This window comes from Eleutherodactylus coqui, chromosome 2 (genome assembly GCF_035609145.1).
Source record: "Eleutherodactylus coqui strain aEleCoq1 chromosome 2, aEleCoq1.hap1, whole genome shotgun sequence".
In the NCBI taxonomy this organism is placed as follows: Eukaryota; Metazoa; Chordata; class Amphibia; order Anura; family Eleutherodactylidae; genus Eleutherodactylus; species Eleutherodactylus coqui.
This window is the reverse complement of record NC_089838.1, coordinates 204839672-204853216: the sequence shown is the minus strand read 5'-3', so window position 1 is coordinate 204853216 and position 13545 is coordinate 204839672. Positions and strand designations below refer to the sequence as shown.

General features: G+C 39.7%; 1 protein-coding gene across 1 annotated transcript in view; it reads left to right on the top strand.

Annotated features, from left to right (window-relative positions):
• Window positions 1-13545, top strand: part of LOC136610063 (sodium/nucleoside cotransporter 2-like) — a 61549-nt gene that overhangs the window by 29951 nt on the left and 18053 nt on the right. Inside the window, exons 7-12 of the mRNA XM_066589330.1 lie at window positions 1088-1165; window positions 2116-2196; window positions 6898-6978; window positions 7077-7202; window positions 9272-9402; window positions 11472-11640. Coding sequence (XP_066445427.1) covers window positions 1088-1165; window positions 2116-2196; window positions 6898-6978; window positions 7077-7202; window positions 9272-9402; window positions 11472-11640 — 666 coding nt within the window. The remainder of the gene's footprint in view (window positions 1-1087; window positions 1166-2115; window positions 2197-6897; window positions 6979-7076; window positions 7203-9271; window positions 9403-11471; window positions 11641-13545) is intronic.

Sequence of the window (13545 nt, the reverse complement as noted above, 5' to 3'; positions counted from 1 at the left end):
TGTTTCTAATGGCATTGGCGAGTGTTTCCATTACTAGTATGTATAAAGTTGGGGACAGGGGACACCCCTGTTGTGTGCCTTTTTTGATCTCAAACGGGGCTGACAAATTGCCATTAACCCTGACCTGTGCCGAGGGGCGATGGTAAAGAGCCATTTTCCATGATAGTGCTCTGGGTCCAAGTCCCACCTTCCCAAGGGTCACTTCCAGGAACTTCCAGCTAATTCTGTCGAACGCTTTTTCAGCGTCGACAGATAACAGGCATAATGGGGATCCTTTTTTCTGCGCCCGGTCGATCAAGGACAGGGTCTTAATGGAATTGTCCCTTGCCTCCCTCCCAAGGACAAAGCCCACTTGACCCCCATGAATAATTCAGGGAATCGCGGGGTTCAATCTAGTTGCTATTATTTTTTAAAAGATTTTGAGATTGCAATTAATAAGAGATATCGGTCGGTAGTTGGCACACTACAGGGGGTCCTTTCCTGGTTTGGGTATCAGGACGATGTGTGCCTGGAGGGCCTGGGGCGGGAAGGGGCAGCCCCGGGAGACCGCGTTGAAGGCCTGGAGCAGCAAATCTGCAATCAGGCCCCCGCATGTCTTATAGAATCTTGGGGAGTACCTATCTAGACCCGGGCTCTTCCCCGCTTTGATTTCCGATGGTGCCTGTGTGAGCTCTTCTGATTCAAAGTCCCTGTGCAATCTCCCAGACTCTTCCGATGAAAGACATCTCGGGGCGTGGAGGTCAAGGTAGTCCGTCAGTGTTTGTGAGTGTTGAATGTGAGTGTTGAATCCAGGCAGAGGAAGGCTTCGGTCGGCGCCATGGAGACGGGGACACCAACACCGGAGGGGGTAAGTGTATAACTTCTGTATGGCCAATATTTAATGCACGATGTATATTACAAAGTGCATTAATATGGGCATACAGAAGTGCTTAACCCCACTTGCTTTCGCGAGACAACCCCTTTAACTAGCTATGAATGACAGAATTGGTTGATAATACTCGTTTGAATATTAGAGCCATAGAATGTATAAGTATTTAATATAAAGAATAACCAACTGAATTAACCCTCTTCTCATTTTACTTTACAGATTTTCCTGAATTATACAACTGCTGGCTCATCATTTGTTTTTGGGGAAGCCTTAATTAAAGATGTTTTCGCTTTTCAGGTTTGTAGTAACCGTGAATAGTAAGCTGTTTTTATTATTTATTGTGATATTATCAAACTCATAACACTCCACTATACCCACTTTAATAATAAAACCCATTGGGCCCCCAGTCCACGGCCGTTGCAGAATATCGCCAGGTATATTTTGCCGAGGGGTAGTGCTGACGGGTCTGACAGATAGGCTCATCACCGAGAATCGCAGCATGCCACGATTTAGATCCCGTGAGCAGAGAATCGCTATGATTCTCCGCTCGTGGACGCCGCAGCTGCGCTTTCCATAGCAATGCTATGAAAAGCTTCACACAGCGTGATCTGCCAGCGGATTCACGCCCGTGGACATACAGCCTTAGTGTGATACGTACGATTACCCAGTAGGCTGCAAAACATGCTAGTAATAATGGCGTCCACCAAGTGTAATCCAGTTATTAACCAGTACACACCATCTATTTCAACCATTGTAGTGAGCTGACAACTTTTACAATCTCTGATCTGAGGCATTAAAAAACACTAAAACCCTATGGTGATTTGTATAAATCCCCTGCTGTCTTTCCATGGTCCAGCATGTAAAACAGTTTCATAAATACATTTAAAGGGTTATTTTATAATAAAATACATTAATCCCCTATCCACAAGATGGGGGATAAATGTCTGATCGTTGGGGGTCCAAACTGTGGGACCCCCAGTGATCCTGAGAATCATGCACCGCATAAGCCTTATGTGAATGGGGCAGTAGTACACATGTATGACTACTGATCTATTAACTTCTATGGGACAGAAGGAGATCTATTTCCTTGGCTATTTCAGCTAGTTCTGAAAATAAGTACATTTAATGACATTGCTGTACATGCACATGACAAGAATATCCTGCAGAGCAAATTTAAAAGGTGTACTACCTATACTAGAACATATTACGCATTTCAAGATGTGACTTCTGTGTATTGTTTCCCACAGGCTCTTCCTATAGTCGTGTTTTTTAGCTGTGTGATGTCCATCCTTTATTATGTTGGATTAATGCAGTACATCATTCTTAAGGTAAGTTGCTTGAATATATTTTTTTAACCATAGTTTTTTTAGTTTTTCATCGCTACTTTCCAAGAGCCAAAACTTTTTTTTTTATTTTTCCTTATTTATGTATTTTATCAACACAGTCCTATGAGGGCTTATATTTTGCAGTCCGAGTTGAATAGGTCATCAATAATTTTGGACCAGAAAACTCCTTTAAAGTCAACATTTTGGGGTGCATATAGTTTATTGTAAAACTTTCATAATTTTTTTTTATGGGTTAGGAAAAAAAAACCTGTTGGGCTTTGTGCTTATATTGATCACTGTGCAGTATAAATGACATGTTAATTTTAATTTGCAGGCCAGTATGATTACAGCAATACCATATGTATCTAGTTTTTATTCTTTATTTTACTACTTTTGCACAATAAAATCACACAAAAAACAAAAAAGTATTTGCATCACTGCATTGTAAAGACACTTACCCATTTGCGTTTTTTTTAACGCTGCGATATCGCTGCGTTTTTTTTAACACAATTGTCAATGGGACTTTCTAATGTTAAAAACGTATCACACAAAAATCGCAAAGCACAAAGTTGCGATGCGTTTTTAACATGAGAAAGTCCCATTGACAATCACGTTAAACACACAGCAATATCGCAGCGTAAAACAAGCTGGTGGGTAAGAGCCCTAAGACCCATAAAATTTTTATTTTCCTGGCAACAGAGCTTGTGTTTTTGGAGAAGGCCAGTGGTTTTTATTGCTATCATTTAGTGGCACATGCAAATTTTTAACCACATTTTATTGTTATTGGGACACTAGATGAACAAAAGCAGCAATTCTGGTATTGTTTTTTTTTGTTTTTTTTAAGTGATGTTTGCTGTAAAGCACAAATATTGTGCAGTGATATCAATTTTTCTATATAGTTTTTTTTCATAATAAATCAGTTTCTTTGCAAAAGATGTGGCTTTTGCATTTTTTTTTATATTTCTGAACATTTATTGATACGACCCACATAGAGACTTTGACATGCAATCATTTGACTGGGTTGGCAGGGGCATAGTTTCTCCTTGTTGAGGGCACCTCCACTAGGAAAATTTGGTATGCAAATGGCAGATGGTACAATTTCCCTAGGGCGCCAATTATTAGAAGGTAGCTTTCCTGCAAGTCAATGTCCAACTTTTTAACATGACTTCCCTTACAACTACTAGGTGCTTTCCACAAGGGGAAACTAGAGTATACTCATCCTGACCCAAATCATAGGCCTCTCACCCAGCCAACCAGCAACCTACCTTACACTGATGAGTAGCAAAAACCCTGAAATAGCTGTTTGTACATGGCTATCTTTTTTTCCTTCCATGTTACCAGGCCTGTTAACCCCTTAAGGACATGGCCTATTTTGGGGAATAACGATTCCTGGTGGATTTTCATTTCCACTTTTTAAAAGCCATACCTTTTTTATTTTTCCTTCTTGACATGGCCATATGAGGGCTTGATTTTGGTATGGCAAACTGTAGTCTTTATTGGTACCATTTTTTGGTACATCTAATGTATTGTAAAAATTTTTATTAATTTTATTTTGAGGGCAAGGAAAGAAAGCACCTTAATCATGCCATTGTTTTTTTTACAGTGTTAATCATGCAGCTTAAATGTTATGAGAACGTTTTCTGCAGGCGGTATGATTACAACAATATCAAAATTATAATTTTTTAGGTTTTTCCACTTTTGCACTATAAAACTTTTTTGGGGGAAATATTTTTTTTTACATCGTTGCATTCAAAGTTACATAACTTTGTTTTTCCAAGGACACAGCTCTGTGAGGTCTTGCTTTTGTATGATAAGCTTTAGTTTTTATTGGTACCACTTTGGGTACATAGGTCTTTTTTGATCGCTTTTATTGCATTTTATGGTAGGCAAAATAATAAAATAAGCTTTTTGCCTCAGTTTTTTTAATGGTTCTTGCTGTGCACGATAAAGAAATATTATACAGGCCATTATGGATATGATGATACCAAATATGTGTGATTTATTTTCCTTAATTTTTTATGTCCCTGTAGGGGTCTTGAACCATAAAAGCTCTGATCATTATGATACAGTACTTCTGTACTGCAATGCCTTATACCTCACATTAGTGAACACAGGCCATCGCTGTTCTTATTGTTCCCAACTGTTGCAATGGGAGGCTGGCTATTCCGTCACAGATGGCTTTTACTGCAGGATGATGCAGGCTCACTTCTGAACCCACGCCATCCACAGGACATAAGTTTACGTACTGCTGCATTAATTACACCCCTGTCAGAACATGAACTTATGTCCTGTAGCGTTAAGGGGTTAAAAGGATTGTACAATGACTTGTAGGAATGCTACCTTCTCATAGGTTTCCCTTTACGATCATTATACCATCTGCCATTTGCATACCAAATTTCTCATGGGAGTATGTATGGCCTTATAAGTCTCTTCACACCTTCTAGATGTTCTCCACAAGGAGAAACTAGACTCATTCTGACCCAAGTCATAGGATTCTCATCCAGTTATCCAGCAACTTACTGTACTATACACTGCTGAGGGGCAAAAACCCTGAAATAGATGTCTGTACATGGTTATCTTTTCCTTTTGGAGAAGTCTCTAGCTTTGCTTTATGTTCCTAGGCATGTTACAATTCCCGTTAAAAGGTCAGACAATTACTTGCAGAAATGCTATCTTTTAATAGGTGTCACCCTAGAGGCATTTAACCAACTCCCATTTGCATACCATCATTTGACTACTTAGAAAAGCATAAAACAATGCTATGCTATGCATTATGTGTCAGTATTTTACTGATAGGCAGCCAATTGGGCCCTGCCAGAAATTTCCATATTTGTTGGACTTGGAGCCATTGTTACGCCTCTGCTGTTGTATCAACCCATCAGCACTCCATGATCTCATTGTTGGAGGCCATATGGCTGACAGAGAGAACACCCTTCCCCTGTCAAACTCCTTAGGTGCCTCGGTGACTATTCATGGCTAATGGCTTTGATCCCAGCAGTTAAAACTGGGTGTCCGTTGTATGTAAGGAGCTAACAACACTGTCTTTAGCTGCTTCCACTTTATGAACTGAGTTCTGAAGTGTGTCATGGCCTGACCACTGGTCTCCGGACCTCAACTCAGAGCATCATAGGCATGTATGATGCTTTGAGTTCGTGTCCAGACACCCGCAGTCAGGCCGGGACACACTTTGGAACTCCGTCTGTGAAACTGATGGAGCTAAAGACAGTGTGGTTGGCCCCTAAGAGCTGACACCCATCACTAATGCCTCGGGCTGTGAACTAGGAGTCTGACCTATGCAAACTCCCTCTGCCCACACACTGCTGATTGACACCTTTCTCCCTATTAGTGTGCCACACTCCTAGTCCACAGCACTCAGATTGAACTTAAAAGGAACCTATGACCTTCGAACAGCACCATAAACTAAGTTATTGGAAGTGATGAGAAGCTGGGGAATGTACTATCATTTTTATACTCCACTCGCTCTGCCGTTCCTGCAGATTCCCCCAGTGAAAATTGTGTGTGGTGTGAAAATCTGACTCTGCCTCTTTGCAAACCGCTGTGCGCATGCTCTCCCATAGAAGTCTATTGAAGAGCATGTGCGCAGCAGTCTGAAAGGAGTCAGATTTTCAGACTGCATGCAATCCTCACTGGGGGACAGCACGGGAAAGGAGGAGCGGATGAGAACAAAAAAATTACATCCCCCTGCTCCCCATCACCTCCCAGAACAGTAACACAACTTAATTTTTATAGTGCTGTTCTGAGGTGATAGGTTACCTTTTAAGTTTCACAAAAATTTCACTATAATAATCAGAGAGGGCAGCATAAACATTCTGATGATTTCCCTTTCAGGCTAAGAATAATTTAGGTATTTTAATGCTTTGAAAAACTAATTTAATGAAATAAATATATAAATATGGTTGAGCCACTGGCGTAACTATAGGGGATGCAGTTGCTCCGGGCGCAGGAGCCTTAGGGGGCCCATAAGGCCTATCTTCTCCATATAGGGAGCCCAGTACTATGAATAAAGCATTATAGTTGGGGGCCCTGTTACAGGTTTTGTTTTGGGGCCCAGGAGCTTCAAGTCATGCCTCTGGGTTGTCACTATATTCTAGTACATGGAAATCCATATGTGGCATTATCTGTTTTAGAAAATTTATTTATATTGGGTGAGCGTTTCCTGGTCAACTGTACGTCTACTCATGAGAACAGGGAGATGTGTAGCTGACTCTATGGGGGTGGACATTTGTTGTAATAGTTGTTTGCCCCCATTCCAATGATTCTTGGTCCACGTACAACACAAAAGAAATGTACATGAATATCGATTGACAGCGCTCGTTACATTGGGTTGAGAATCAAACTTGCAATAGCCTTGGCTATTATGATAGAATAATATTAGTTTATACTTGCCTTTTGGATCCCATTTTTAATGGAAACCACAATACAAAGCCAGATACATTGTTTAATGGATACCACCAGTACCCAAGAGACTCCATTGACTTATGTCAGATTTCACTGTGCTGTCCCTTTTGAAGGAGAAAAATCTAAAGAATTGCTGATGGAGGTTCTGATCAACAGCGTAAATATAGCCTGGTGAACAGGATACTGAAAAATGTAAATAAATAATGAAGTAAGATTAAATGGTCAAGTAGTTTATGAGTAAAAAAGCCATCTAAACTGTATAAAAACTTTTAACCTATGCTCTAGATTTCCTGGATCCTGCAAGTAACAATGGGAACCACGGCTACAGAAACGCTGAGTGTGGCTGGTAATATTTTTGTTGGACAGGTAAGAACAAGAGACAGTTGCTACTGATGTAGACTAGCTTTGTAAATTCATTTGAAAAACAATAATAGTTGGTTGTATTTTCTGTCCTGAATTCATAGACTGAAGCTCCACTACTTGTTCGTCCTTACTTGCCACACATGACAAAATCTGAACTGCATGCTGTGATGACTGGGGGTTTCGGAACCATTGCTGGCAGTGTGATGGGTGCATACATCTCATTTGGAGTAAGATCATTCCCTCTTGTTATTGTTTCACTTTACTTATTAACAATAATAACTGTCATCATAATAATCTTTATATAGCACCAAATATTCTGCAACACTTTGCAAATCAGAAGGTATGGGGTGTGGGAAATGTTTTGACAACGTTTGAATGGAGAATGTAGAAATGAGATAATGGGGAAGATATGGTGTGCCTCCCAAAAGAGATGTGTTTTTAGGACATGCTTAAAATTGTGGATGTTCTTGGTTTTATTTTTTCTATATATGTTACAGGCATTTATGTTTATATATGTGCGAAAAACAGGCAGTGTATAGAATGCCTAGGCAATCTATAGAATGGGTGAGGTTGTTAAGCAAAGAATGAAATGTGTGTTTTCTTTAAATATGCTATATATTTCCATAGGCATTGTATAGAATACCTAAAAATTTTACAAAATGCCAAGTAGTATTTTAGGCAAAGTATGAAAAATGTCATGAAAAGGCCTTTATGGGAAAAAAAAACGTTTGAGACATACATGACATATATGAGACATACAAATCTAAAAGTACAGGACAGAGAGAAAAAAAGAGAAAATAAATACAGTATTGATCTGGTAGCATGCAGTGCCTGCATCTCCTTTGGGACCACATGGCAGTAAGTGAGCCCTCCTGTGTGTGTCTCTCTCTGTCCTTTTCTGAACTGTAGTAGTGCACATTGGAAGAGGATGAGTGTTTGATTTTGGGGTACATTGGAAGAGTATTGTGGTTGCATTGTTGGACACTGAAAGAAGATGGAGTTGGATTGTGGGACATTGGAAGACAATAGGGGTTGGATTGTAGAACATTGGAAGGATGATGATGGGGTTAAACCCTTTCCAATCCAATTTTGGATTCAGGGTTTCCTAAAAGGCTTTCTCTTTTTGCTGTTATACAACGGTGCCATCTGCTGGCTAAAATTAGCGTGTGTGCGCCAGAGAGGCTCCGACAGTGGAGTGGCTGGCAATAGACTGTAAGAATACCCTGTCAGACGTCTTCTGACTTAGGAGCTGTACAAGCTTCAATCAGAATGTAGGAAGACGTCAGACAGTGGATTGGAAAGGGTTAATGTTGCAAAGGGTGGAATCATATCTTTTGGTGTAGGGAAAAAAATTGAGTGCCCGAAGGAAGGAAGGTGTTGGCTCCAGCCTGTTGGCAGGGGAATATTTTAGACTTCGTAGGTTCGCCTTTTGGCATTGCATAGAATGCCTAGGAAATGTGTAAAATATTCATCACTTCATAGTTTGGCGTCCCATTTTTGCATTCTATAGATTGCCTAGGCATTCTATGCAAGGACTCATTTCACACATTGCCTGTAACATATACTAGCTAACATGGTACAAAGATATCTCTTCTACTGTGCTTTATGGTACAGAACAGGGGTAAAGACCTAGAAGAATAAATGTTACAAGAAAAAGTAATTAGAGCTCTGTCCAAATGGATTTACAATCTTAAAGGGTTTATCCAGGCACAAAAAATACTGAAAAGCTACTTATTTTGATAGATAAAGCATAAAAGAAGGCATAGGCACTTCACAGAATCCCCTGCTATTCCGTTCTGACGGTGCCAGGCTCCTCACTGTTCCCTGCTTCCTGCTACAGCAGTGAAGCTACCGATAACAGGAATATGTGACCACTGCAATCTGTCACCGGCTCACATCAGCTGGTAATTAGCTGCAGTGATCATGTCTCGCTGTTAGGACGTCTTTGCAGCTGCAGCAAGAATTAGAGAGCAATAGGTCACCTGGCACCGTAAAAATGGTAGCAGAGGGGAATTGGATGAGATGGGTTTTCCTTCTTTTATGTTTTTCAATCACACTGCGCAACATTCCAAATTTTTTTCCTTGCTTGATTAACTCCTGAAGAATATTAGGGAACAGAGATAAGAGATGAAGAATGAGTATTTGTAAAGGCTTGAAGCAGCGGAGCTCTTGAGCAATTGCCCATCGCCCACTTTCCCCTGACCCCAATGCCAGCCCTGAAAAGTTATAAATAAGGAGGAGGGATATAGGTTGAATTACATTTAAGCATTCTGAATACATGCAAATTTTATTCCAGATTGATGCATCTTCAATTATAGCTGCCTCTGTCATGGCTGCTCCTTGTGCTCTTGCTCTTTCCAAGTTGGTTTACCCTGAAACAGAAGAATCAAAATACAAAAGCAAGGATGGTGTCAGGATAGAAAAAGGGTAAAGTAGTAAAAGTAGTAGTAGTTTGCTGTATAATGATGTTTTCAGTATATACAGTATCACTGTGTGTTGTAGGTTGAAGTCCATGCACACAGCATGGCCATATGCATGGACTCTATACAGTGGCATACAGAGTCCCTATAGGCCTGTACTCCCAACCTGTAGGGACTTTGTGTGTTGCCATATAGTCCTATTGTGAGGTTCTATATTCTGCCCTCAGACTCCATACAAACAGCTGTATTATAGATCTATTTTGTTTGAAGTTGAAATTAGGTATAGCCTGTGCTAAGGTGCCTTACAATAAAGAGACTGGTTCCTTGGGAATAGTTTGAGACAGGAGAAGGGGATGGAGCTAAGTAACTGTGATAAGTAGGGATCCAGAGAAAGCAGTGTGTTTAAAATAGAGATAAGTGTGACGCAGAGCTCCCAAGGGACTGAGCAACAAGAAGCCATAGAGAAGAGAGAGAACGGATTCTGCACATCATTTGCATCCACCCAGAGTCATTTAAGTCCCAAGTTATGAGTTTCAAAGACCAAGACTGCAGGTACAAGAGAATCTGTACATAAGTAAAGCAAGTAAGCCAGTGTCAAGAGTCTGCAGAGAAGGTGGGCCAACCATTAGATGTACCTAGTTCACTGGTGGTACGCTTAGCTAGAAGGTCACAGGGACTGTGCTGTTTTGGTTTACTTCAGAGAGACTATTCATAGTGTTAAGAGTTTTTATGCCATATACTTCTGCAACATGTTCTAGTATTGATGCAAAGTATAGCTGCAAAAAATAAAGCAGAGTTCAAGTAGCAGTCTGTGTCTTGAGTGGCCATCACGCAATACACATATTGAAATAGCACCCACAGAAGTGTATAGAACCTGTTCTGCCATGTTGCCTCCAGTTTGATATGGAGTTCAAAAGGATAGAATTTGGGATGCAGCTCTGTGTCTTGCAGCCACTTCCTTGCAGTGCAGCCTCCTGCAGGCACCATCAGGCTTATCAGACACAATCATGAAAGTAAGATTTTTTTAAGGCGCTTAGATGAAACGATTATCATTCAAATAATCGTTCAAAAGTGAATGATATCGTTCATTCTAAATGCACGCCAACATCCAAATAATAAGCCTTCACTTTTTGATTGCTGTTCATTTTATGCTGGCATTTAAAAAAATCACCATTGTCTGTGTGCCCTTGCATGTAGTTTTAGTGGTAGGTGCATATAACAGCATCACACAGGCTGAGAAGCTGACTAGAAACTATAAATACACAACCCCAAGTAAATCTGAGCTGGTCAGAATTGAGATCACATGACCATCTGAGGAAAGAGAGGCTAGGAGTTGCAGATAGAAAGGAATAACTAATCAAGGTAACACTAGCTCACTTATATATATTGGAGGGATAGCTACATAATGAATGAATTTTAAGAAATCATTGAAGTTGCCTTTGAAATTTGGTCATGGTCCAAATTTGGTGCATTTCACTGACTCAGATGAACTTCACTTTAAGGCTAGCTTCACACAGACGTATTTGTGCGCGGAATATGCAGTGAATAGAGCCCACTGATTTCAATGGGTTTGTTTACATGCATTTTAGATTCACGTTTTGGCTGCACAAAAAAAAAAGATAGAACATGCAATATTTCCCTGCGAATAGGTCCCCATAGAAGTCAATGGAGATGTGCAAATTAACGCACAATAGCCAAGGAGGTGAGTGTAACACTGCGTAATTGCGATGGAACAAGTACACATCTGTAATTAATCTAGCCATTTCAATTAGTGCATTTGTTTGCCATGGGCAATGAAACATACCCTGCTGGCAGAAAAAGTACAGTAAAATATACAACAAAACATTTTTCATAGCACAAGGTGTGCGCAATTGTACTTATGTCTGTGTGAAGCCAACCTAAAACCTGGATATGAAATGCATCAATTTAACAAAACAAATATATTTGTTAACCAACAATTTGTACACTAAATGCAGATCTGATAACCCTAATGCAACAGGCACATTAATGTAATGTCATTTGGACAATCATCATATTTAACTGCTAATGATTTTGTATGTTTCTTTGCACCTTAAGGGAAGAAAGAACTATACTGGAAGCTGCTAGCAATGGTGCATCTACCTGTGTGAGTCTAGTTGCAAACATTGCAGCAAATTTAATCGCATTCATGGCCTTACTTGAGTTTATTAATAAAGCTTTCTCCTGGCTGGGAGGGATGGTGAACTATCCAGAACTCACACTACAGGTGAGTAAATAACAGTGTTGCATTTTGGGTGGTTTCAGCAATGCAAAATACCATTGTTTTTAATTCACATTTTTTTTTTAGAAAACTCAAAATGTAATCCCATCTTCGATGTAACCTTTCTTTATTTTAACTACAGCTTTTATCTGCCAAGATGTTAATGGGTTCTGCAGACTGGATGGATTTGATCTTCACAACATTATTTAAAAGTCCTACAGACAAACCAGGGTAGAAGAGCCATGGGTCAACTCCTATAACACCCCAAAGTCTTAGAGAAAAAACAAACTCATAGAAAAATGACTATTAGGCTATTGAAACATAACCTTTCTTAATAATTTAAAAGCAGGAATACTATTAAACTATAATAGACCCTATATACCTCAGAAAGTTTACAGAGCACCAGCCCCAAAAAGGGCAACCCTGTCTGTAACTTAACCCGAATTTCGCTTTTTACACCCTAAATATAGTGGTGTGATCCTTATAACTGTAATAAAAGACCTATAACTCCTACATGGATACTATATTTAATTGTTGGGAACCAAATCCTGTTTTAGCCTGGTTTTCCCTATATAGGATGTTATAGAGGAAGTTAAGGTTAGGTTTTGTACAGGGTCGCCGTTTTTGACTTTGTAAATTATCTGAAGTTAGTATATAAGGTCTATCAGGATTTACTAGTATTCCTGTTTTAAAATATTATTTTTCTGTGAGATTATTTAAAAGTCCATCATACTTTTTTCGTTTCATCTTGTAATATTCACCTAGGTGTAGATCTATATGTGCCTTATAGAGGCTCCCCACTTGAATTTATATCTTCAAAAAATATAATCCATACTATTGCCTGCTGTAAAATCTGTGTTCCTCTTTGAACATCATTTATTTTTTGATTGAAACTCGGACAAAACTTTATGCGTATTAATCTACTGTTATAGTATTTTGAGCTCCAATTTTCTGAATAGAGATAGAGCTAAAGGGGTATTGTCATCACCTCTTTTCATCTCACCCCTGCAAATCATATTGATGTTAAATATGATGAGCACTTAACCTTCATGCAGGGGCGTAACTATAAGGGATGCAGGGGATGCGGTTGCACCCGGGCCCAGTAGCTTTAGAGGGCCTATAAGGCCTTTTTTTCGCCATATACGGAGCCCAGTACTATGATTAAAGCATTATAGTTGGGGCCCTGTTACAGGGTTTGCCTTGGGTCCCAGAAGCTTCAAGTTACGCCTCTGCCCGCATGTCTCCATCATTACATTGCTCAGTACTGCACCTGAGTCCTGGAACTTTCTGTGGTTGTTACATAGCAATTGTTTTGAGCACAACAGCTCTCAGACTATTGTACTTGCTACTGGTATATTGTATTCTATTGACTTCTGTGTGCATAGGATGACACTTGAAACTGCTGTACATGCACAAGAGCTGTCCTATTCAATTACATAGCAGTAGAGAGAGAGGTGGCCGGGCAGGGAGCTACTACATATGCTCTAGCAATGCCTGCTCTTGAATTCCATCCCTATGCATAGCAAAATGCACAGAAATAACTATGCAAGCGCAACCACTACTGCCAACACGTGGCAGTGGCTTTAAACATAGGAGACTTGTGAAAATGCAATTATGGACAGAATTGAAGATTATTCCTAAAGATGCATTAAAAAAATAAAAATTAATTGCAAATCTGTATAAATTTACATTATCTAAAACTTTATCAATCATTGCTGAGATGCACTTACTCCCTTTAAATGATGATGAATTAGTGCTGTCTGGAGCCACCACTAGGGCAATCCTAAGAACTCACTGAATATTGTTTTACCCAAACCCCCATTGTACTGGTTGTAGGCAATCAGAATTGTATCATTTAAATCTATAAGCAGAGCATTCAATCTACAAGTTAATAGGTTTACTTTTGATTCC